The sequence below is a fragment of the Rhinolophus sinicus genome, chromosome 6 (genome assembly GCF_057876585.1).
Source record: "Rhinolophus sinicus isolate RSI-liver-muscle chromosome 6, RSI-T2T, whole genome shotgun sequence".
Classification (NCBI taxonomy): domain Eukaryota; kingdom Metazoa; phylum Chordata; class Mammalia; order Chiroptera; family Rhinolophidae; genus Rhinolophus; species Rhinolophus sinicus.
In genome coordinates, this window is record NC_142506.1 from 28,990,280 (window position 1) to 29,017,338 (window position 27,059).

At 41.6% G+C, this 27,059-nt stretch overlaps 1 protein-coding gene and 1 pseudogene across 4 annotated transcripts in view; one reads left to right on the forward strand and one right to left on the reverse strand.

Moving 5' to 3' along the window:
- The window catches only part of LOC109437938 (large ribosomal subunit protein uL24 pseudogene), a 53,265-nt pseudogene extending 37,986 nt beyond the window's left edge, over positions 1-15,279 (reverse strand).
- A 7,661-nt stretch (positions 15,280-22,940) lies between these two features.
- UBR5 (ubiquitin protein ligase E3 component n-recognin 5) overlaps positions 22,941-27,059 on the forward strand; it is a 125,051-nt gene continuing 120,932 nt past the window's right edge. For 2 of the 4 annotated variants that reach the window (XM_074316762.2, XM_019717463.3), the window contains exon 1: positions 22,941-23,487. In XM_074316762.2, the coding sequence (XP_074172863.1) occupies positions 23,426-23,487 (62 nt within the window). In that variant the 5' untranslated portion in view covers positions 22,941-23,425. The remainder of the gene's footprint in view (positions 23,488-27,059) is intronic. The other 2 variants (XM_074316764.2, XM_019717465.3) reach the window with 1 other exon arrangement.

Sequence of the window (27,059 nt, forward strand, 5' to 3'; positions counted from 1 at the left end):
GTCCTTCAATATCCACAGGGGATTGGTTCCAGGACCCCTGCAGATACCAAAATCTGTGGATGGTCCAGTCCCCTATATCAAATAGCATTGATCAGTACATTCAGTTGGCCCTCTGCATCCACGGATTCCCAACCATCGATAGAAAATATATACTGTTTTCACTCCGGTATTGGTTGAATCTGTGAATACAAAACCAGAGGATATGGAGGGCTGACTGTATTTATTGAAAAAAATCCATGTGTAAGTGGACCTGTGCAGTTCAAACTGTATGTTGCACACTCATGGCTAGTACGCTGCGCTCCAGTATACCATGTTTTTCTGTTCTTACAAATCAAGTTTTTCAGTTGTGGTTTATCCCCAAATTGCTTTTTGCCATTTGTACTTGTTATTTTAAATATTTAATTTAATCAAATATTTTTTAATTGGACGAAATATGACTATGAATGGAAAGAGTTGATCCTATTTGGAATAGAGAGAATTCTAAAGATTTCCCCCAAAATTCTCATCCCCTGGTTATTAAAACACTAACCTAGGTACTGTTTTATAGGGACTTGACAGATGGAATTAAGATTATTAAAAATCTTTTTTAAAAAGATTATTAAAAATCTTTTTTTAAAAAGATTATTAAAAATCTTTTTTTAAAAAGATTACTAAAAATCTTTTTTTAAAAAGATTACTAAAAATCTTTTTTTAAAAAGATTATTAAAAATCTTTTTTTAAAAAGATTATTAAAAATCTTTTTTTAAAAAGATTATTAAAAATCTTTTTTAAAAAAGATTTTTAAAAATCTTTTTTAATAATTTTTTAAAAAGATTATTAATAGTCTGACCTTAAAATAAGGAGATTATCCCAGATTTTCTGGATAGGGCCAAAGTAATCACACAAGCCCCTAAAAACAGATGAGAAAGGCAGAAGAGATGAGGCATAGGGGAGATAGGAAAATCAGAAGTATAAGAACTCACCCCCCACCATTGCTGGATTGGAAGACTGAGAAAAGATGCCAAGAGCCAGGGAGTACGGGCAGCCTCCAGAAGATGAGAATAACCCTGGACATCAGTCCACCAGGAAACAGACCTCACTCCTACAACTTCACAGAACTAAATTCTGCCAGCAACCCAAAGGATTCTGGAAGTGCTTCTCTCCCAAGAGACTCCAGTAAGGAATGAACCTCAGCCAACACTTCTATTATAGCCTTGTGGGACCCTAAGCAGAGCCCACTGAACTTCTGGCCTACAGACCTATGAGATAGCAACTGGGTATTGTTTTAAGAAGCTGTGGTTGTGGTAATTGGTTACTGCAGCAATAGGAAAGTAATAGACTATAGAAGCCTAAACGTATTACTTTGAAAAGATTTGATAAGATGAATTGCTGAAAAGGGCTGCTTTTGAATTTGATGTGAACTCGACAATTATAGAAGATTGGAAATAAGATTGCCAAAAAATGCATTCCATTTGCTTCACAAACGCCCTTATGTTTGTACTCCACTTTGATAGCACCCCTACTGGAAATTGGGGGCAACACATTATGGGTATGGCTTAGGCAGGAAAAGAAAGACAACTCAGAATATTGGGTTAATGGTAATCCATACTAAAGAAAATAACTTCGCTCTACATATAAAGACTGGTGTTAATATGTTTTAAGTTAAAATAAAATTGTGGGGACAGAGCCCCAGAAAGCAGTTTCCAGGCTCTCGGCCTCACAGGCTCTCCGCCCACAGAAAGCTGCTGGCTCAGGTAGTAAATGGCCATCAACTGTGATTGGATGGCCATCAGCTGTGGCTAGTTGGCTGTCAGCTGTAACCAGTGAGCCATTGGTCACTAATATAACTGCTGTGGCTACGCTAGCAGAAAATGTTGGCTAGCAAAAAGATGGTGGCTGAGCCTGCAAGCGGTGCAGTGAGGGTTGCGAACAGTGTGGATCCAGCCTCCAGTGAGAGTATAGTGCCGCCAGCGAGAATATACTAGTATGATTCCCCTATCTATGGCTCCCTGGGTGTTCCTTTTTGGCCTCACCGTATCCTGCATTCTTAGGTGGGGAGCGGGAGCAGAGACCCCGCAGGCCTCCCCGCGTTACAAAAATGTATAGAGTATTTTCATGCAGGGACTCATGCAGGATCTCTAGTCCCGCTCCCCACATAAGGATGCAGGATATGGTGAGGCCAAAAAGGAACACCCACGGAGCCATAGATAGGGGAGTCATACCACTATATTCTTGCTGGCGGCTGGGTTGGAGACACAGGAAGTAGGAGCCACACGATCCACAACCCTCACTCTGCCACTTGCTAGCTGCCATCTTCTTGCTAGCCCCCATTTGCTGCTAGCGTAGCCACGGCAGTTATATTAGTGGCCAATGGCTCACTGGTTACAGCTCACAGCCAACTAGCCACAGCTGATGGCCATCCAATCACAGTTGATGGCCATTTACTACCTGAGCCAGCACCTTTCCACGTGAGGCCGAGAGCCTGGAAACTACACTCCTGGCTCTGTCCCCAGAAATATCTATGTGTCATTTTTTTAAAAGATTCTGTGCTCTTAGCAAGTTTTTTGATTAACAGACAAATTATCAGTCCTGACTGCCTCTGCTAAGAGAGCTCTTGTAAAGTAGTAAATCATCAACTGCTTTTCTAAAGTTCTACACGCTTGTCATGACTGGCTGTGGGGACACAGCCAGGAGTGCAGTTTCCAGGCTCTCGCCCTCATGTGGAAAGGTGCTCACTTGGGTAGTAAATAGCCATCAATTGTGATTGGATGGTCATTAGCTGTGGCTAGTTGGCTGTCAGCTGTAACCAGTGAGCCATTGGCCACTAATATAATTTGCTAGCTGCAAATGGAGGCTAGCAAGAAGATGGTGGCTGGTAAGTGCGGATTACAGTTAGTGCGGCGGAGTGTAGATTGCGGATCGTGTGGCTCCTGCTTCCTCTGTCTCCAGCTGTCATGCGAGAGACCCTGCTCGCTGCGCCATTTGTCGTGCTGGGCGGCCTGCGGGGTCTCTGGTCCTGCTCCCCACACAAGAACGCAGGATATGGTGAGGCCAGAAAGGAACACACAAGGAGCCATAGATAGGGGAGTCATACCACTATATTCTCTCTGGCGGCACTATACTCTCACTGGAGGCTGGATCCACACTGTCCGCAACCAGCCATCCTAACTGTAATCCACGCTTGCCAGCCCAGCCGCCATCTTCTTGCTAGCACCATTCTTTCTCTTTTCCTCTCTCTGCTAGCATACCCACAGCAGTTATATTAGTGGCTAATGGCTCACTGGTTACAGCTGACGGCCAACTAGCCACAGCTGATGGCCATGCAATCACAGTTGGCCATTTACTACCTGAGCCAGCACCTGTCTATGTGAGGCCGAGAGCCTGGAAACTACTCTCTGGGGCTCCGCCCCCACACCAGCCCAGCCACTAGTGAGACTATAGTGGTGTGACTCCCTTATCTATGGCTCTGTGTGTGTTCCTTTTTGGCCTAGCCACATCTTGCGTTCTTATGTGGGGGAGCGGGAGCTGAGACCCCGCAGGCCACCCCGCATGACACTGGCTATACTATATTTGTGCAATGCTGTCTTTCACTCTAAGCTCTCCACAGAATAGTGCCTGCTATCTTGAGGTGGGGGTTCTTTCCTTTCTGGGCTGACCTGTGGTTCCCCTTCTGCAGCTGCTTATGTTGTAAATGTGAGAAGGTTTCATTGGATGCCATGAATTTTCATAGGGATTTTCAGTTTTCAAGTTGGTTAGGACCTATAGTGGTCTCCCCACTGCACGGAAGTCCTTGAATTGCTGAGATGACACATTCCTGGCTTCAGCATTTAAGTTTTTTACTGTTTCATAGGCTGCAAACTGAATGAAATATTTCAGGGGTGAGGCAGGTAACCTGAGTGAAAAAGGAAGTAATGAGAGCTGGCATAAGCAACAGGGAATGGTAAGTCCAGTGATAAACCAGACTGCCTGCCAAAAAAAGGATAGAATGAGTGTCCGTTAGTGAGTGCTGGCACTAATTTCATGCCCATTACCAGCTATATTTTCGATCTCTTCTTTTTCTATTTTTTAATGGCCACTTTACCGGACAAAAATATATACAATTTTACAAATAACTAAAAGGTATATTAATTGCAAGTAGTTGACCAAAGTAAAGTTGTATTTTCTAATATAGCAAAATATTTTCTCCCTACATTTTAGTGAGTAACCAGTACACTATTTTGTCATTGTATTATACTGTCATGCAATTAGAAGGAAACAGAACGTCTGGGAGGACCAGTCTACTTTTCTGGGGAGAAAGTTGAGAAAAGATAAGGGGAAGTTGAAGAAGATAGAAATGAAAAATTACCAAAGAGCAAAATAAGAATTTTGAGAGACAGTAGTAAAAGGCCTTTGAAATTTTTAATCACTAACTCAGAAAAGATAGTTTTTTGGACTATAGGTATACTGCCTACTCAAAAGTAAGATCAAATTACATTCAATCACTTTAAAAGTATTGCTTTATACCCTGCAGAGGGTCATGAAAATTTTCCATGTGCTTTTGAGAAATTCTTCTTGAGACACTCTTCTTTAATCATTGGTGAGAATTTAATTTTAAATGACTTCTGAATTCCCTTTGAGAAAAAACTATGTATATTCTTTCCCACAGCTCAGTTTCATTAGAACAAGAGTGTGAAAATTTTTGACCCACAAAAAAACGAGTGTACTTTGACTATTGTTAAAAGTTTTAGGGCGAGGTTTCATTTTGTTCTACAAAGTCTGCCAAACTCTGGCAAAAACAAAGCAAATAGGCCAGCAGTATAAAAATAGACACCAGTTACATGTCTTTTTTCATGAAATCTACTTATTGTAAGTAGATAATTGCATGAAAAAATTATAGTTATAGTTATGACAAGAAATTAAGCACTAACAACTTTTTGAAACACATCAGAACCAAAAACTCAGAAAGAACTCTGCTTCATGGTTCAAGCAAACAATAAACAAAAGATATAAAAAGTTAATTCCTTTATTACATTTTATTTTGGAGAGTTATTGAAGTTGCTGAAGCTTAAGAATATTGAAACAATTATAATTTGAGGCTGTTTTGTGATGTTATGCAGTTTGAAGCAGGATGTGATTAAGAGGTAATTTTTCAGTAATAGGAAACAGGGAGGAATATCTAGAAAGAAATTTTGGGTAATTGCAAATGGACAACTTGCTTAATTCCTGGACTAATTATTAATATTGAAGGTAAAAATATTTTATAGTGCAACCTTGGTAACTAGTTGAAAATTAAATGTTACCTATTGTAGGGGATTTACTTTTTGACATTTCATGACTTACATGCCCTTAAATGAGACTGTTTTACCCTAAATGATGAATTATTGAGGAATCATTTTAGGCAGTAAGCCAGAACAGGAAAGAAAAGATTAGAGTACTGTCAAAGTCAAATGCCTACAGGGGCCAGGCAGAAGACATAGTAAATGAGGGTGGCCTGGTGTGAGAACAAGGGAATTAGTGGAGACAGGGACCAACTGGGAGTATGCAATCCATCTTGAGGGGCAGCTGTTGACATAAGAGAATGTGGGTGATGAAATCTTCAAGTTTTTTTAAGTGACTTTGGATATTTGGATTTTATGTGACATCTCTTGATAATTAATCCAGCAAATAATTAAAATTTAAAAAACCTATGAGTCAAATAAAACTCATACATGTCTGGATTCAGCTTGCAGACCATCTCTGGATTACCAGAAGGGGGATGACATTAATATTAATTGAGCACCTACTAAATGCCAGTTAATATACATAAAATAAGTTTACGTCACAACTCTGCAGTAAGTACAAGCATCTCCATAACACAGTGAGGAAATTGAGACTTACAGAGGTTAGGATATTATTGATAATCAACTTCCATGGGTAGCAAAAATGTCTAATAAGAAAAATAAATAAATCAAATGATAAATGGACCACAAATGACTTAGCATGTTTAACACAATCTGTTGTTTAACAATAATGGGGGCGGGGGGGAAATGAAGGATGAAACTGGTATATTTAATAAAATACACACTTAGAGAAGAATGTATGAATAAGGTAATATTTTTATTTAGCTTTCATTGGACAATTTGAACAGAAAGGGCTCTGCATTTGTGGACTTGATTTCTAGTTCAAAATACTTAGGTTTTCCTGAGATGGCTCTGAGTTCTTTCTCTGACTTGTGACCCTGTTTTTCTGCATTTCTACTCACAGTGGAAGGGAGGGGAATGGACCTTCAGATATAATGTGAAGTCACGGCAGGCGTCTCCTCTCTTAGGGCATTTGAACACAAAGTGCCAGAGGGGAAGGTTTTCAGGACCTATGGCTGAGTTGGTATAACACTTGCAATACAGTGGAGAAGCTCTAACCATATAATTGCATTAGGAAATTGAATTCTTCTTTGTATGTTCTGAATTTTAAATATGCATTATGTTTAAATCAGAAATAAACGCTGTTTTTTGAAATTTAGTTGATAGAAAACGGTGCACTCGTATAGCACACACGATTTAAACAGTAAGTATGTACACATCTTAAAGAAACACCTTTCCTTGACAACCTTGCCATTAAACGTTCATTCATTCCATCCTTAACCCCTGAACTCAGACATTTCTGTCTTTATTCAGGCTTTTCAGCTTTCCTGCAATTCCACTAACTTTAGCCTCTTTGAAGACTCACTCAGAAGCATTGTCATCTAAAAACAAGTTTCTTCTCTTCTTGGGCCTGGACTTCTCCTGAGACTGGCCAGGATGGGTGTGAAATGCCTTCCAGGTCTGCCCTGGTGGAATTGCCTTTCTCCTCTCCGAGACTACCACCCATTTTCTTCTCTCTGGTTTAGGAGTCATTCATTCAATTACTGTCATTTTCCTGGTTGTCCTTAAATTTTGAATTAAACATGTATAATTTGCCAAAGTTGAAGCTAATCAACATTGCCACGTCTTTACACCTCTCTCAAAGCAGACTAGGACTGTGGAGTGACTTCACTTGATCCTTTTGCGCCTGGGTTATACATTGTCCGATGTGTTAGTCTCAATTTTTATTCTCTGCACATAGTTATTATTGTTCTTGTTTTATATAATCATATATATATATGTATACATATATATGTATGCATACTACATATTTGTATTTTCCCAAATGTTTGCTGACTTCTTTGTTCACCATTGCTTTTTGAGCATTACTCCCTCCTTCTGAGTTAAATGTCCTTTTAAACATACTTTCTTCGTAGTCCCTTAAGTAAGGCTCTCTTGATGAGGAGCTCTCTCTTATGTCTAAAAATGTCTATATTTCACTGTTTTTCTACCATGATAGGTGAATGATGTTGGCAGTGATTTTTCTCTCAGCACTTTGAAAGTACTATTCCATTAGTTTTTAGTTTCTATTGTTGATTTTGCTATCAGCCTAAGTGTTGTTCTTTTGTAGATAAACTGTTCTCTCTCTCTCTCTCTCTCTCTCTCTCTCTCTCTCTCTCTCTCTCTCTCTCTCTCTCTTTGAGTTTTGAAATTTCTTACATGTCAAGGTGTGGATTTAATTTTGTTTATCCTGCTTGGGACTTGGTGTGAATATTGGTTTTTATTGTAACCTCATCTTCAGCAGCTTTTTACCAGGAGAGCCCTTGTGCAACCAGCATTGAAGGTGTGGTTTTCAGAGGAGAGAGAGAGAGAGAGAGAGAGAGAGAGAGAGAGAGAGAGAGAGAGAGAGAAAGAGAGAGAGAGAGAGAATTTGTTTCTGCTAGAGTCCTAAGTGTATCATCGGTTTAGGACAACATTCTATATAATGTCTTAGCTTGATGATTTGCAAATCACAGGAGTAGAATACACTGGAGCTCCAAACTCATTAGGGTAAGCCATGACGAGAAATTATCTCTACCCAGAGACTGGGCCGAAACAGACATTCTTCCTTGTCATTCCCCCATGCTGGTGGATGGGTATTTTCTAGTTCTTATCTTTCCCAAGGATATAACCCTTCAAGGGTTGTAGCTACAAGCAGGGCTCTCAGTTCTAACTTTCTGCTTCCTCTACTGTCCCCTTGTGGCCATGAAATCCCAAGTGCCCTGATTACCTACCTAGATGGGGGCAAATACCCCCCAAAGCTGCCACAGCAGCAGCCCTGGCCCTTCTCTCTATTTCAGTTCCATCTTCCACTTCGGCCTTTGGACGTCTCTCGCTTTCTTAGGAGCTCATCTATACATTGAAAAAGATGTTTGTTGTGTTTCATTCCGCATTTAAAGTAATTTGTGGAGGGAAGGTTTTTATATTCTCTGACTCCCACCCCAACCCCAATAGTTCTGGAAATGGAAGAACATGTAGTTCCTCTACTCTTCCTTCTGTTTTGTCTTCTTCCATTGGATATTTCCACACCAAAGACTCCTCCATCTAGAATATGGACAGGAGTTCCGAACTTGATTTGGCATCCTTCTTTACACAATAAATCCTACTGCAAATCTCCTGGATTAAACATTTTATTCCAGCTGCAGGTAATTATAGAGCTAGCACAAGAAGCCATTCCAGGAAGTAGATTCTAGGGACAAAACCCCAAGTCTTCCCCTTTTGCTTGAATTTCTGCAGATTCATTTAGAATTTTTTAAAAAATTAATTGAAATGGTTCCTAGTAAGGTTAAACCTCACCCACATTTTAGAGATTCCCAGGAGTTGGGGACGAAAACCCTTTTATTGGGTATATTAAAATGAGTGGGAGGGCCTAGTTCACAAAGCTGACTTTTGACACTGCTTTGATTTGCTTTACATTTACTCTGGATGAAATTCACTGTAAAAAACATCCTGACAATCCTGTTACAGGTGTTGGTTTTTCGGGGTTTTTTTGTGTTTGTGTTTGTTTTGTTTTGTTTTTGGTTAAGGTCAAGAAACATTGCCTTAGGGTGTATTACTTTCCTGTAATTTAATTGAAATAACCCAGGTGAGCACTAAAGGAACTGGCAAGGAAAAAATTAGGAGCTTTGAATTCGTAGAGTGAGAAACAGGAAAGAAGGAGGGAAATGAGGAAGGGTCTCAGGGAAGGGGGTGGAAAGTGAACACAGACAGGTTATAACCTTAGAAGGAGCAAGCTTTGGGATTGTAAAATGGTTACCACCTGCCTGAAATTCGATGGCACTTGCAAAAAAAGGCAATTGAATACAATTTAATGAAGGGACAATTTAGGAAAACCAACAAAGGTTAGTGAAGCACAGAGGGATGAGCAACACCCAGGTTATCACACCCAGCCTGAAGAGGAAAGGAGAAGAGCTGGTTATAAGAACCTGTGGAGAGCCATAGCTGTGGGAGACAACTGGGCTTCAGTCAGGAATGCAATTCCTGTGAAACCATGGCCCAGTAGAGAGGGAGGTTGCAGGGCCCAATTGCTCTCTCCTCCACCCCTTTGATCTCCCACTAGTGGTACCTGTTGGCTTAACACCACTAGAAGCCAGAGGGCAAGGGAGCCCATAGATGCAGTCAACAGAGGTCAGCTTCCTAGGGCAAGAGCGCTGTGGAGAAAAGTGGAGAGTGGATGAATCTGGAGAGGCAGACAGACTGCCCATCACCACTGGACCCTGCACCACTGGTTGGAGGGCATGCGGATTAATGTGGGTACAGGAAACACACATAGAGTGTTAGCACTCTTCGACTACCTTCTTTTCATTTTTCGCAGTCTTGCTTTCATGCTGCTTCTGCCTTTTCATGTCAAAATAGTACTTAAATGATTGTTGAAAAGGCACCAGTTTTGGAGACAGTCTTCCGGGGGTGGAAATGCTTTCTCTATTCCCCACTTGCCCCTCCCAGCTACACTCCTCATGGAAAGGTGACAAAAATTAAGCCCTATCTCTGGCAAGCTGTTCAGCGTCTTGGTGGCAGTCAGAGTGGCACTGAACAGTACGAGCCGCGCTGATTTGCCCTCAGATGGATTACAATATCAGGGCAAATCTAGACTCCACCGACCTTGTCATTTCCCCAGTGGAATCCAGTCTTACCAGACCACCAAGGTCTAGTACACCTTTCCAATTTAAGCTCTTGGGTCTGCATTTAACCACCGATCTTTCTTCATTGGGCAGTTACAGAGAAAAGAGAAAAACAGACGAGAAGGAACAAGTGAAGAAAAGAGTGTATGTGGCTTTTCCTCTGCATTTCCTAATCATTGAAGTAACGCACTACTGATGTTCCTCTGCAGGGGACCATGAGCACTTGAACCTGGCCAAGGGAGGGCTCCAGAGCCAACCTTTAATCACTTGTCAATTCAATCTCCATGGTCTATAATATTATTCTCAGCATTTGACGAGGACATTATTCACAATGATTGGTATCTTTGTACGTGGACAGGGCTCATGGACCAAAGCGAGGCTAATGTTCCCTTTTAGGCTGCACATATAAAATGTATTTTCTAGTCTGTAGAAACCGCCACTAATGGAAGCATCTGGTGCCATTTGGGAGCTTGCCTTTTTTGGCTCTCTGGTTGGTCACTTCTGTAAAACTAGTCACTCCATTTCTGATTATAAAATACCAGGTTGGTCTATCTGCCCCTGTCATTTCTCAGCTAATCACAAATATCAGGTCCCCATTCTGGTAACAGCGTCCCAGGAAAGTAGACATCATAGGCTCTGACCAGAGTACCCCGTGTAGCGTCTCACACATAGGGGCTCAACAGCCTCTGTTGAATGAATGAATAAGTAAATAAATGTTCTTCTGAGTTGCATTTACTACTCCAAGGTGAAAGGGTATCATGATAATATGGTTGAAAATTTAAAAGCAATATTGGAATAATTAATAACGGTATCGACCTGCATGGTGGTTGAAGATTAAATCAACTAACATATGTGAAAATGCATGGTAAAACTTTAAAGCCCGCTACACATGTTAATTACTGTCATTATAGATAGGTATTGTTGAGTACCAGTGTTTCTGGAAAGAACATGAGATTTGGAGTCAGAAGATGCTTGCCCCTTCACAGCCCCCAATAGTGTGACCTTTAAAAGTTGCTCAGAGTTTGCACTCTGAGCCTTATCCCTCTCACCTGTAAAGTGGGGGTTTTAATAGTGTTATTTTCTTTCCACATACAGCTCAGAGGGTTGTGAAATGCTTTGAAGGTTGCAAAGCACAAGGAGAAGTTGATTTTTGTTTCTTCGTTTGGGTGATTAGTACACCATGATCCAGTGGACAGAATGTCAATGGGATGGATACACACTATTACCCCCAGAAGTGACATAAACGTCTCAGAAAGTGTATCCATTTGGGGCCAGGGCCATATGGCTGTTGAAGATGTGGACCCCTCCAGGGTGAATGCCACAGCCTTGCTGCCAATGTGGAATGTTCAAGCCCATGGGGCTGACAAAATTAAATGTGTGGATAACTTCTAACTGTAGTATCAGGATACCACTCTCCCACCCAGCTCTTTCCATGACTTCTAACAGACAGTGAAGTGGCAAATTTGCATTCCCTGGTGGGTTTAACAGTAACAACACTGGACAGAGAACCAGAAGCTGAGTTCAAGACCTAATTGTTGTACTTTCTGGCTGTATGATCACAGACGAGTCATTTATCATTGCTTAGCTGGAAAAAGAGTATAATGAAACCTATTCCTCAGGACTGTTAGGAAGCTGAAATAAGTTTGTATATGTAATGTCATTTTATAGACTGCAAACCACCAAACAAATCTAAGTATTAGTATTCTTCCCAGACACTGAGGAGATGTTACTGAGCAGAGAAATGTCCTCACACATAAGAAGCAGAATCAGAGAAGAAAATAAGCAAAAGGCTTGGGCAACTCACAAACTGGAATACCCATATCCTGAATCATAGAAACTTGGCTCAGCGGTCCAATATAGGGTCCTGGTGGCAACTTCAGTGGCTGGAAATTTGAGCCTATAAAGAAAAGCCAAAGGGCTTATTTTCTCTACAGAAAAGACAGATGGAAGGAAACCTAATGATTTCCAAGTATATACAGGGCAACTATGGGAAATGTGACAAGCAGCTGCACAACGTCCACAGAAAACGGGACTTGCAGGTGGCCAGGAAGAGGATCTGTAGGGTAAGTAGGTTAGGACATTCCTGTACGATCGGGCAATGGAGTAGGTTAGAGCCCGCGCAAGAGCTGCTGTGACCTGATTATATACTCAGCCAGACTGTCCCTTCCACACTTAGCCTGGGGTGTAGACACTGTCATGGAGTTTAACCATATTGAGCAAACATGGGTTGACACTTAACGTTGAAACGTGTGTCTTTGTGAGATAGAGCTTAATGGTGCCCATGCAACAGGGACCTTGCTTTGGCAGGTAGCTCACCCCAGAACTGAAATGTAGTTTCATCCCTAAATTAGTTACTTGGGACAATTTACTACAGCCTTACATAACTTTAAATATACAACAAAATTCAGAGATAGTCATCCTTCTTTATTCATTTTTAATCTATTGATCTGGTACTAGTGATAGTTATGTACAGGCAGAAAAACCCTGGCAGAATATGACATGGTCCTCCCCATAAAGAAGTGCACTGAGTAAGGAAGGAGGAAAGCCCATAAATAACGGTGGTACGCAGTAGATGGAGCGTGAACTGTGGACATTCAGGAGAGAAAGGAGTTTCACCTGACTGTAGAGATGATGGATAACATTATAGAGAAAGTGGCATTTAGGTAAGGGACTAGGAACAGGCTGCTTTTGGCAGGATGTTTGCAGCAGTGGGTATAGCATGAATCTTTACGTGGAAGTGAGTATTTGATTTTTTATTCTTGACTGTGTCTTTAATCAAAGTGTAAATAACTTTGTTAAGAACAGTGATTGTGCATTACACTTTTATGACTGCACCTTCTACATGGTGTTCCATACGTATCTGGAGTGAAGAATGGTCCTACTTTCCAGTTTCTCTTCCACAGTTTCTCCTCAGAGACTCTGCTCTAACAAGACTTCATCTAGGCTTTTATCTGTCATTCTCCTGTTGAAATCATCCCCATCTTGTGAGACCATCTTCCCTTTTTGCCCTGGGGAAAAAGGACGCCACCCTGTCTTTAACTCCTATTTTTAAAGCTAAACCACATGAAATCATTTCTATAGATCAAAAATGGTCAAATAGTAACAATTTTATATGGTTCAACCTGATGGATTCTCTTCCACTGACTTGGCGTGTACTTGGTCTCACTTTGTAACACTTCACATTATTAGAGTTTAAATTATCTTGTTTCATTCTTTCTTGGCTTTTTCCCTGTTCCCACCCCTTTCCCCATACCAAATGTATGTCCCATAAAAGTAAGAAAGGTACTTCTGTCTTATCTTCACTGTACACTCCTAGCATACTGTACATGGTAGGTGCTCATTAATTGTTTAATGAATGAATAAATGCTTTGCCTCCTTGGTTCTATCAAGGTTTTGGCACCAAAAAACAAAAACAAAAACAAAAACTGCCCAAGGTTAGGGCATTAAACAGATTTTATCTAGTTGTGGAATTGGTGAGTCTTTCCGGGTCTTGCTTATCTCAGTTCTAAAAGCACTAGGTCATTGGTTCCCAAACCTGCCTTTAATACTCCCTTAAGGTGACCAAAGTTGCCTTAAGGGAGTATTAAAAATACAGATTCAAGGGCAGCCGGTTTGCTCAGTGGTTAGAGCACAGTGCTCATAACACCAAGGTTGCCGGTTCGATTCCCACATGGGCCAGTGAGCTGCACCCTTCACAACTAGACTGAAAACAACAGCTTGACCTGGAGCTGAGCTGAGCTGTGCCCCCCACACTAGATTGAAAACAACGACTTGACATGGACTTGATGGGCCCTGGAAAAACACACTGTTCCCCAATATTCCCCAATAAAAATTAAAAAAAAAAAAAGTGCAGATTCCAAGGCCCACTCCAGACCAGACCAATGGAATCATAGTGAGGGAGGGCCCAGAAATCTGTAGGTATCTTCACCTCCCAAGATGACTCTCAGGTCGCCACGGAAACGGCTGTCAACTTGCATTTGGGAACTGCCAGGCTCCATGAAGTCATGGGGCAAGGACTGCATCTGTCTTGCTTGCTGCCAGGTTCCCAGTGTGTGGCACAATGCCTAGCATGTGGTAAACAGCAACGAATAGCCGTTGAACGCATGTTGGAAGGCTTTTCCGTTTCTGAGGGGCATGTTAAGCTGAAAAAAGTCTTACATGGATTGATCTTGAGCATTTTCTAGGGTATCCTTGGGCTCCCAAACTCAAGATGCTTGTATATTTGTGATAGGGTGTGACAAGTCCTGTGTCACTGGGCAGTGTCACCTCTTTGAGCCTCATATTCTTCTATGAAATGAAGGCACTGGGTTAAGTGACCACTAGGGTCCTATTGACTTGATCCTGATTTCCAGAATGACTCTTCTACTTACTGACTGTGTGATTTTGGGCAAGTGACTCATGTCTTGTTAAAGAATCTATAACCCCATTCTTTCACTCCTCGCCACTGGATTGGAAGTCCCATGAGGGCAGAGACCTTACCTTCTCATTGCATCCATCTGTGATAGTTAGTGCTTGGCATATAGTGGTCACTCAATAAGTCATTCTTTGAATGAATGCTAGAGACATTTTAAAAAACGCAACGAGAAGGTAGAAGCTAGCTTCGTTAATGCAAAATTGTATATATCAACCTGAACTCACTGCACTGTTAGTGGGAGTATAAAACCATACAACCAGTTTTCTTTCCTTTTTTTTTGAATACCAAATTTATTAAGATATAACTAATAGATCACAAAATTAACTCTTTTAAAGTATATAATGTAGTGGTTTTTAGTATACTAACAGAGTTGTGCATCACCACTATCTAATTCCAGAACATTTTCTTTAACCCCCCATACCCCCCCAAATCCATATCCATTAACACATTTCCTCTTCCTCCAGCCCCTTGCAACTACTAATCTAGTTTCTGTCTTTATGGATATGCCTATTCTGGACATAGCGTACAAATGGAAACATACATTTGTCCTTTTGTGTCTGACTTCTTTCACTTATCAATGGTTTAAGGTTTATTTCATGCTGTAGCATACATCAATAATTTATTCTTTTTTTTTCCCCCTTCTTCCGCCTCCCCCCTAAACACACACACACACACACCGGTTCAAGCCGTTGTTTCACAGTCTGGTTATGTAGGACACAGCTCCCTGGCCCATGATGGTACTATGAGCCTTGTGCTCCCCCGGCGGAAGCAGTCTGTCACAGGTCATCGGTTGGCCGCTCACAGCAGCTCATGGCAACTCTAGCCAGCTGCCGGCCACTCACGCTGGCCACTGGCCGCTCCTGGTAGCACACGGCAGCTCACGGCGACCTCCTGCTGCGCACGGCAGCCCAACTCCAGGGACAGCCATTGTTCACAATCTTAGCTGTAAAGGGCTCAGCTCACTGGCCCATGTGGGAATCGAACCGGCGATCTTGGCAGGAACACGGCGCTCCGACCACATGAGCCACCAGGGCCGGCCCATAATTCATTCTTTTTTATGGCAAATAAGATTTCATTGCATGGATATACCACATTTAGTTTATCCATTTATCAGTTGATAGACATTTGAGTTGTTTCTACTTTTTCTCTATAATGAGTAATGCTACTATGAACATTTGTGTACAAGTTATTGTGTAGACATAATGGTTCAGTTCTCTTGGGTGTATACCTAGGAGTGGTCTCATGGTAACTCTATGTTTGACTTTTTGAGGAATTGTTGAAACTGTTTTCCAAAGTGGCTGCTCCATTTTATAATCCCATCAACGATGTATGAGGGTTTCAATCTCCACATCTTCTCTAACATTTGTTACTGTCTGTCTCCTTTATTTTCACCATCCTAGTAGATGAGAAGTAATTATCTCATTGTAAGTATGATTTGCATTTCTCTAATGACTAATGATGTTGAGCATCTTTTCATGTGCTTCTTGCCATTTGCATAAATTCTTTGGAGAAATGTCATTCAAATCCTTTGCCCATTACCCTGGCCCCACCCAAGATTTTTACATTTTTATTTGGCAATATCTGGGTCTGGAGGCTTGACTTCATTTAAGATAACTCAATGCTTTCTGATAGTCTTTTTTCCTAATATGAGCTCTAACTGTTCACCTTCAAAATATTTATTTTCCTACATTTATTAGATTGCACTCTTTGAGGAGCAGTCAGGAGTAAAACATTCTGCCTTCTCTGAGTTACTTGTTTGCATTGCTGCGTCTTCACAAACCAGTGCTTTACTCTTTCTTATTCACCTTCTTTCATAAACTTTAGCTCATTCTCAACCTCCTCTTTCCCCTTTGCCCATTTCTAAATTTGATTATTTGTCTTTTTATTGTTGAGTTGTAAGAGTCCTTTTTATATATTCTAGATGCTAGTCCCATATTAGATATACAACTTGCAAATATTATCTCCCATTTCCTGGGTTGCCTTTCTACTTTCTTGATTATGCCCTTTGAAACACAAAAGTATTAAATTTTGATGAAGTCCAATTTATCTTTTTTTTTTTTTTTTTAGTTGTTTGTGCTTTTGTATCTAGAAACTAGTATTGTTTTTTCTGAGGTTACAAAGCATTACTCCTATCTTTTCTTCTAAGAGTTTTAAAGCTTTAGCTCTTATATTTAGGTCTATGATCCATTTCGAGATAATATTTCCACCTGGTGTGATGTACAGACACTTTTCTTTTTAAAAAGTCTTTTCTGTAGTAAAATGTAGCCCACAATAGAAAAACACACACAATAAAAATGCATAGCTAAATGGATTATCTAAGAATGAACACCCTATGACCAACACCCAGGTCAGGAAATGGGACATTATCAGCATCCAGAAGGTCCCCTTGTGATACTTAATCAATACCCCTTCCTCTTCCATGAAGTATTTACTACACTTGGAGTTAACCTGTTTGCTTTTCTTAGTTTTACTGCCTGAACATGTATCCCCAACAATATAGTTTTACTTCGCTGGTTTTCGAAGCTCATATCAATGGGATTGCACCATCTCTGGCTTCTTTTACTAAACATTATTTTTTTTGAGATTCATTCAGGTTTTGCAAGTAATTGTAGCTCATTATTGTTGTATGGTATTACTTTGCATGAACATACATGATATTCTATTTTTGATGGTCGTTTGAATTGTTTACAGTTGGGGCTTTTATAAAGAGTGCTGCTATGAACATTCTTTTCCTGTCTCTTGGTGCTCTGTGCATATACATCTATTTGGTATACCTTGGAGGGGAATTGTTGGACATGTGTACGTTTCACTTTAGCAGAAAGTGACAAATTGATTTCCAAAGTGATTGTATTAGTTTAAGCTCTCACCAGCCATAAATACGAGTTCTTGTTCCATACCCTCATCAACATTTTTAATTGCCTGTTTGTTTGATTATAGCCATCCTGGAAGGTGTATATCTCAATGTGGTTTTAATTTGCCTTTTAATTATTCTGAGATCTTTATTCTATTGATCTCTGTTTCTCCTTATATTTCTATATAAGATTGACAAACAACTTGTTAAGTTTCACTGGAGTGGAGGAAAAGTGTTGGAATTTTGATTGAGATTGCACTCGGGAGACTTGACTACTTCACAGTATTAGGCGAAGTAGCCTATAAACACAGCATACAAATATTCCTTCATTTATTTAGACCATCTTCGATTTCTCTCAAAAATGTTTTAAAGTCCTCTGTGTAGAGGTTTTATACATCTTTTATTAAACTTGTTCTTCGATATTTTATAGTTTTTATGTTATTTAAGTGGTATTTTTACAAATTTCATTTACTAATTATTTCTGGGTTTTTATATATAAAAATAATTTATTTTTGTTGGACATTATACTTATTTCTACTATTTTGTTAAAGTTGTTTATGAATTCTAGTTTATATATATTAAAATATATCCTGTGAAAATAATGATTTTTATATCTTCTTTTGACGTATAAACCATTTTTATTGGGCTTAGATTAGGAGTCTATAAGTCTTGAGGACCTCTGTGTACACGTTGGTTTTCTTCCCTATGTTCTTCTTGGCTTGTGTGAGCTACTTCTTCCTGTAAGGAATCTTGACTTCATCCTCCCTCTTCTTCTCTAGGGTAGCTGTCACCATCTGGGATTTCCAGCCAACCTCATAAGTCAGGGGCCTTGGGTAGACAAGCTTATGTGTGGGCTTCAGACACAGAAATTTGAGCAGAAATGATCATTTGCTTTTTCCAGTCAAACACCTTGAGGTGCTCTAACGTGGTCTGGCCATGCTTCATCTTGTGGGACAACATGCATTGCATAGCCTATTTGAAGATGTGTTTGAGGATCCAGAAGTGGTAAGGACCACAGGATGAGTTGGTGTCTATGTGCTTGTGGAAGAAGGCCAAGGCCTAGTACCTCCACTTAATTCTATAGAAGTTGCCAGAAATGTTAATGTCTTCACAGTGCATGACCCCCACTTTCCAGCCCAGCAGTAAGTATATGGCTGGCCACTCTGGCTTCTGCATGGCTCTGGAGGTGCTTTTAACCATTGATTACCAGAGTCTCTTCCTCTGCTAACTTTGGCTGCTGCCTCTAGAAAATTAATCCCTGTACTTCAAAATTTTTTTTTTTTTTTTTGTCTTAATATACTAGCTGGGACCCTACTGCCATGTTGAAAGGTAATGGTGAGAACAGACACCTTTGTTTCCAATCGTAGGGGCAAAGCTTTTAGCATTTTGCCATTACAAAAGATGTTCCCCCCCCCCCCCCCCCGCAAGGTTTTTAGAAATACCTTTTTAAATTAAAGAAGTCTCCTATTCATAGTTTGCTAAGAAATTTTCTTCATGAATGGCTATAGAATTTTATAACATCTTTTTCTTACTCTACTGAAGGGATTTAATTATTTTTCTCCTTTATTTTGTTATACACTGAATTACTTTTGCTGATTTTCGTATGTCAAATCATTGAACTTGTATGTCAAAAGGAATCTACTATCCTTTTGAATTTATTTCGCTAACATGTGTTTTTTTAAATAAACTTTATATTTTAGAGCAGTTTTAGGTTCACAGAAAAGTTGAGAAGGTACAAAAATTTTCTACATACTCCCGCCCCACACATTCATAGCCTTGCCCATTATGAACATCCCTACCAGAGTGGTCCACTTGTTACAACTGATGAACCTACATTGAAACATCATTATCATCCAGAGTCCATAGTTTACATTAGGAAAACTCTTGGTGTTGTACATTCTGTGTGTTTGGACAAATGTATAGCAACATGTATTCACCATTATAGTATCATACAGAGTAGTTTTACTGCCCCCAAAATCTTCTGTGCTCTGCCTAGTCATCCCTCTCTCTTCATTAACCTCTGACAAACACTGAAGTTTTTACTGTCTCCATAGTTTTGACTTTTCCAGAATGTCATATAGTTGGAACCAGAGTATATATGTTTCAGATTGGCTTCTCTCATTTAGTAATATGCCTTTAAAGTTCCTCCATATCTTTTAATGCTTGATTGCTCAACTTTTCTTAGTGCTGAATAATATTCCATTGTCTGGATGAATCAGTTTATTTATGCATTCACCGACTGAAGGACATCTTGGTTGCTTCCAAGTTGTAGCAACTATGAATAAAACCGCTATAAACTTCTGTGTGGTTCTTGTATGTACACAAATTTTCAAATCCATTGGATAAATACCAAAGAATGTGATTGCTGGATCCCATGTTAAGAGTATGTTTACTTTCATAAGAAACCACCAAAATGTCTTCTAAAGAGACTGTACCATTTTTGTGTTTCCACCGGCAATGAGTGAGTTTTTGGTGCTCTGCATGTTGGGCAGCATTTGGTGTGGTCAGTGTTGTGGCTTTTTAAGCCCCGTTGTTTTATTCAGTTAACATTTATATATCTACATATTTTCCCTTTTCAGACCTCTTCATTCCTTTATGCCTCTCTGGGCTTACAATGGGGAATCATTTTCCTTTTGGTTGAAGAATACCCTTTAGTTGGGTTGAGTCCTAAATATTTCTCACATTTTTCTTTCCTTTTCTTTTCCTTCTCTCTCTTTTTCTCCCTGACCCCTGCCAAATGTCTTTGTTTTTCTTTCATTCTTGAGCCTATTATTTAGCAGTGTGCTTTGCCCATAGTAGGGAAAATTGAAGTGTCAAGGAGTTAACCCAGGAGCAATCCTGAACTACTGAGGGATGCTGCTGATGGATAAATAACTCCAGCTTGCCCTCCACTCAGTAGGATAATTCTGAGGTGTGTCCCACACATTCCCTCAGATGGTCCCAGTGGGATTGAATTCTAGTTGCCCACAGTGGTAAAACATTCATCAGTTCATCTTTTATTGGGTTTTCTCCATTCTCTGTCTCATTTCTCCATTCCTATATAGTGCTTCCTGCAATCACTTCCCAAATAAACTATTTATAGTCAAATCCTTATATTAAGTTCTGTTTTGGGGGAAACCAAATCTAAGACATGGCCTATTTCAGGGATATGGTCCTTTAGGGCTCAGCACAAAGTAAGAGGGGTTCATTAGCACTCACCACAGCATTGGGATACCTTGGACATCAATCCCTATTGTTTTAACCCTGAGTGCTTGTCAGAATTGCTCAGTCTCTTGGCTTCTCACTCTGTGTTTCTGGAATTGGCATTCATCCCAGAGGAAAAAGTGGCTCCAAACACAAGACTCACTTTCTTGGGTCTTATTCATCCCTTGGATCCTAGTTTGGTAATTCATCATTATTTTGTTAATTCTCTTGTGCCTTTAAGCAGATTTAAATAAATATTTTGGCTAACTTTTCTAGTTGTCCTCCAAGTGAGAATTAGTCCAAATTATTAGAAAAAAGCCCCTCCCCCCTTCTAAACTTGTGTTGCACTTTGTCTTCAAAGAGCTTCTGCTTGAACTCTGCTTATCTCCATTCCCTATTTGTATCTCCCCCTCCCCCATCCATGCAATGGGCTTGCACAACTCCATGCCTTTATTCTTGTTTTTCCCTGTTCAAACCGTGACCCCCCAAAGTGTTGGGACCCTGGGAGAGGAAAATTCTCCCTAACATTCCAGCCTGGGACAACATAAAGGTCACTGTGTCAAGATGGCTGTCAGTCAAAGATCAAGTGGGCAGTTTGAACGGGCTGCTAGGAGTGAGGAGGAGGCTTTCAACTAGGAAAGTTTCAGTTCTAGCAAACTGGGAGTGGGTAAATCAAGTTGGAAGCACGATGAAAAGATGAAGACAGATTTGGAAGAAAGACTAATGAAGCAAAATATGGGTACGGTGTGGAGTTTTCTCTGAGGCAAATATAAAACGACTAGGTTTAAGCTGTATATTCTAGTTGCCCAGAATATTCTTGAAAGCTCAGCTTAAATGACTTTTCTTAATTTTCTTGGCTGGAATCACTTCCTCCTTTAACTTCCATAGCACTCTTATTGCATTTATCATATCACATTTTTCCCATTGGCTTTGAATAGTCTGTTCCTTCTAAATTATTAACTAGATGGCAGCTGTGGTATAGTGGAAAGAGCAATGCAATCAAAGTTAGATGACCTGGGTGTAAGTCTCAGCTTCAGCACTTACCTAAAATGTTTGAGCCTCAGTGTCTTCAGCTATATAATGAAGATAATATTATTTACCCCATAGTGTGATTTGAGTATTAAAAGACAAATGTATAAAGTGGTATATAATGAGAGCCTGAAAAATAAAAGCTTCCATTTGCAGAGCCTATGAAGAGCCCTAGGTGCTTGACATTCATTATCTTAGAGCTCTCCACAACCTCAGGTAGATCTAGTATTTGGAATACAAATTAGAAAAAGACACTATGATAGGTTAAACAGTTTAATCAATGTCACATAGTTAGTAGCAGAAACAGGACACAAATCCAAGTCTGTCTGGGTCTAAAACTAGCAGTGTTCATTGGTTTACCCTGCTTTCCCATGGCTCACATAGACTTCTAATAAGTAGTGGAGCTGAATCACTTTTTAGTCTAAATTAATCTGGGCCGATTTTGGAACAAGTGACCTACAAAAGTGTTCCATTATCTATCTCAAGGGGTACCTAATCTATCCTGATTTATAAATAAATTTTCACGTTTTGTTCAAAAAAACCTCCTAAGCAAAAGTGTGTATGTAATGCATTAACAGAAGAAAAGTGTTATTTAACATTAAGAACGGTTCACAGGACTTCTGATTTAATGAACATTCACACAGCCTGGAGAAGAGGCTTCATGTTTTCACTCTTTGCCTTGAAAGAGGTACCTGTTTTTTGAAGGCGACACAGAAGCCTTTGAGAAGAAAGCTGTGAACTGGCTCCACAGTAAAAAGCAGCTAGATCCATTCAAGAATTTGCCGTTTTAATCCCACTGATCTTAAGTTGAAGAACGCCTTTGCAGAGTAGATAGATCATCTTTCATTTAAAAGTCGTAAAAAAAAGAATAATTTAAACCAGGAAATTGGTGGAAATTTCCACATTTTGTCTTTGTGTGGCTACGTGACGATGGTGGTGCTGGGGAAATTGGGGAGAACTGGGTGATAAAAGAAGTTGCTGCAAAGTCAGCTCTAAGATTAGGACCTTGTGGAGAGGTTCTTACATAACTACCTTCTCCAGTAAAAGGGTGTTCATTTCTTGTCCCTTAACTGATTTCACACTTCCACTTTAAATACAACTGCGGAGGAAGGACCAGAAACAAAAAAACCCCCTAGGGTACGCAAAATAATTAGGGCTGCCCCAGGGAAATCAAACCGAGACAACGCAGGAGCCCCTCTCCCTTCCCACCTCCCCCGGGACACACTTTCAAGCTACTGGCGGACTCCCTACCAGCGCGGGCGGACGCGCCCCTCCGCCTCCTCCTTCCCTAACACGTGCTCTCCGGAACACTCACTGGGAGCTGTCCCTCGGGGGCCGAACGGACCAATACGCACGCGCCTTACAGCACCGTGGCCAGACAACGTTGAGCGGCCCAATCCAAAGCGCCTTACCGCCCGTTTCCCGGAGCCCCGCCCCCTCGCAGCCGTGCCCCCACCCGCCGGTCTCCTCCCTTCTCCTCCCTCCGTTCGCCCCTCCCCCGCCGCTCGGGAGCGGAGCCTGCGAGACGGAGAAACTGGGGCAGAAGTGAAGATGGCGGCGACGGTGCTGGTGGCGGCGGCGGCTTCTCGCCAGTGACGCGCGGTGCGGGCTCATCTCCCTCCCCACCTTCCTAGTCCGGACCCCGTCTGCCGCCGGGACCACACCGTCCCCTTAGTCCGCCCCACTCCGCCCTCCCCAGTCGCCCCTCTCCCAACGCCCCGCTGCCGCTGGCGGCGGCGCGCCCCAGGTCCCGGCCGCCGGCCTCGCAGTCCTGTGCGCTGTCGCCTGGAGAGCGGGTGGCGTGTTGATCCGTCCTCCTCGCCCCGCCGACTGCCGGGCGGTGGACACACGCCCGGCAGGGGGGCAGCGGCGGCCCCTGCGCATTTGCTTCCCTCCATTTGGGAACTGGGAGGCGGCGGCGGCAGTGGGTTTTGGGGAGGGGAAGTGGGTTGGGGGGGCGGGCGAGAGCGGGAGGGGGCCGTCCTCGGGAGGAGGACGAGAAGGAAGCACCATGACGTCCATCCATTTCGTGGTTCACCCGCTGCCGGGCACCGAGGACCAGCTCAATGACAGGTAATAGGGCCGGCGGGCGGGGGGAGGGGCGCCTCCCCGCCCTCCTCTTCCCTCCCCCACGGGGCCGCGCCGGGGCGGGCGCCAGTGTTTACGCGCCGGCCGACGGTGGGGAGGTCCTCACTGCCCCAGACTAGGCCCTTTCCGGGGCAAACTTCTGGGCCCCGGGGCCGCGGGGGGAGCACGGTGTAGATGGGAAAGCGCGCTGCACCCCCCTTGCCCCGTAGGAGCCGCGTTGAACTGGGCGGAGATGGGGGGGGGGGATCGCTCCCGGGGGGGCGGGCTGTAATTACCGCCCGGGCCAGGCCAGAGGAATCCATATTAGCCAAAGTTGAATTGAGACAGACAATGCGGATGGGGGATGGTGGAGGTAAAAAGAGAGGGAAGAGGAGAAACGGGGCGAGGGGCCCCGGGGTAGGCTGCGCTCGCTGGGGCCCCTGGGAGTTGTGTCCGGTGGGGTGGTTTGGACCTGCCAAGCCTGAAGATCCGGGGCGGGGGGGGGGGAAGCAGGGGGGAGAAGCTGATTCCCGGCAGATCGCGGTGGGGGGTGGGGGAGGAAGCGCCATGATTATTGTTATTATTATTAAATATGAGCCCCTGCAGTGAGGTTTGCCTGCCCGGGGAGGGGATGAATTCAGGCGGGGGTGGGGAAGTGGGTTGGATTCGCTTTGCTCTCCTTCTCCCTAAGCGCTGCTGGCAGCTCCTGCTCCCGGTCCCTCTGGTGCGAGGGGTTTTTTTGTTTGTTTCCTTTTTTATTCTAATGATAGTGTTTTCATGAGTTGTAATTTGACAGCTGAAAACCGTGCGTAGAGTCAAAGGAAAACTTACGTCTGCAGTTCGCAATGCTGCTTTTCTTAACATGCTGTAAATTTCTGGGATGGGTTTGCAATGGGCGGAGGAGGAATGATTTTTCTTTTCTTTTTTTTTTTTTGGTCTTTCATAAGACGGCTGTTTTGGCCGTGGATTCCTCCCCTTCCTCTTCCACGGTTCCCTGCCAGTTTAGGATATTGAATTGCAGGGCCGCATGCTTTCAGGGAACTGAGATAAAGCAGGAAAAGTTCCTTCACTGTTGCAAAACAGACTCCGAGGAGGTTGAGGGAGGCCTCCATTAAAGCAACTCTTAGAATCTAGGACTCGGATCTAATGATGGGCTAAATGTTTACAGGGTCAGAAAGTGGGGCATTTTAATACTCCTTCTACCCGATGCTTTCGCTACTATCTTTCATTTGACTATTGGAGGCCACTTGGCCCCAAGTTTTGAAGTTAGATATAATTTTTGCTAAGTGACCGGGTGACAAGTTGCATGACGCCCTGTTTGTCATGCGCTTCCCGGAGGGAGGAAGAGGCCTAACTTGCTGCTATGATATTGGCCTTGGTCTCAAAGTATCCAACTGCCTCAGGTGGGGCCGACAGCTTTTCAATTTGAAAGCCGGCGATTTAGTTTCTGGCTCTGGGTTCGGATTTCTCTGATCTTTGCTGTAGCCATATTGTATTTAACATGTTTGTGAAACTTTTGGAATACTTTCTGAAAATATTAACCACTTGGACTTGCCACATGTTCCTTTAAATACTGAAAGACGTTTTAAGTCATTTATTTTAACATTTTGCTAGGGATCCTTACTCTGATTTTATTTCGCTGGCGCTAGAGAACTTTTTAAAGATTTTTAACAAGATTTTTGGGGGTAAATTTTAGAATCAGGCTAGAGGTGGTGATAGCTCTGTTGTCATTCACAGAACCAAGTGGGTAGTGCCTATAGTGTAACTTATCTTGTAACTTAGAAAATTGCACCAGGGAGCAGAGAAATAGGGCATGTTTTCTATATTAGTCCTACTTTATATATACCAAGAATCCTGACAAGTTCATTCAATGACTGCATGCCAAAACCTATTCTGCAGTGGTGTTGGGTACTTTGATTCAATTTTGAATATTCCTTATGCTTTAGCTAATCTGAGAAATTTATAAATAATGTATCTTTTTTAAAGCTACGTTTTCTTTTTTCATTCTTAATATAAAGAGCTTTGTTTTTTATTCCTATAGTGTCAGTATACAACATTAAGAATATTTAGATCATCTTTTCATTTTATGAAATAAAAGACAAGTGTATTTGATTCAGATCATAAAATGTGTGCTTGGGGTAGGGGGGAACAGATGTTTTAGAAAAATAGAAAAGTGCTGTCGGTAAAATTTTAGGGACCTGTAGTTACATCTAGTAGCAGTAAAACTGTCTGGTCTGTTGAGATTTGTGAAGGCAACATTTGAGACAGTCCTGTACCCTGAGTTTTGAAGTGCAGTAGTTTGACTTGTGGTGAAGCTCTTCTGTCTCCCCCTCAAAAGGAAAGCGTCATTGCATACCTAGTTGTAAAGTATAATAGGAACAACCCACTGGTGCATTGCTTGAGAAAAATCTGTTCCCAAAAGATACTGATTTTCTGGAATCTTTAAACTAATTAGAATAAGAAGCCCAGAGTATTTTTATCTTCAGATGAAAACTACCAAGATTTTGTAAGTTTTGGTAATAGAAAAGCGTGTGCTACTATAGCTTGATTTTTATATGAGAAATGTGCCTATGATACTCACAAATGAAATAATTTTGCGTGTAAAAAGGTATAAATAGGTAGACTATTCTTTATACAAAAAGAAGTAAGATTGGACAGGCAGTGTGGTACTGCAAATAAATTGCTCAGTTAAAGAAAACTTAGGGGACTCAAAACATCAGTATTTTCTTCAAATATGTTTTCTTTCTTTAAATAGCCATATCCTGTTAAAAATAAAATATCTTGTTCAGTGTAATCTTGTGATGTCTCAAATATCTAAAATACACAGAGCATTAAAGAAAAGGTTGTATCTGATTTTTTTTCTTTGTGTTTTCAAACTTGGTAATTCTGTGGTAGTCTTTACACATTTTTGTATGTTTCAGTCTTTAATTTTTGGCTCTGAGACATAGGTGGGGATGGCTAGGGCAGAGAAAAGGAATTCAGGGAGCCTAGGATGTTGGTTGTGGTTTCCTGGAGTGATTACAAGTTCCCTGGTGCTGAGTGGCTGGTCCTCTGGAAATATTCATTGTGCTGAATTGAAACCATGCCATGCTTTTGTGACATTTTGATTTTTTTCTAGTGAATTTCTTGAGTTAGTGCTGTGTTCCTGCTTAAAACATTGCCTCAGAGAAAATAGAAAACATACTAAGAACATGGTTCTACAAGTTGAGGTTGAGGGGAGAGCTGGAAGTACCTGCTCACTGAGACCAAGAAGTTAAGTAGACCAGTCTTTTCACTAATGAGTTGAAAAATCAGGCCTAGAGATTTATGAAATTTATCTAGGGGTACACAGTGAGCTACTGACAGATGAGGTCCACATGATGGGTCTTCTGATTTTGTTTTCAAAGTCCAGGGCTCTTTGCACTATTCCACGTGGTCTGTCTTCTGGGATATTTCTGGTTTCTGAGGCATCCCAACCTTAGAGCAGCCACCTGTCTTAGAGTTTTGGTTTCCGTTTTTCCTCTACTCCTCCCTCCAGGGCTCCAAACTGACTCTTGCCCTTTGTCAGGGCACTGACCTTCTCAACCCTTTCCTAGTAC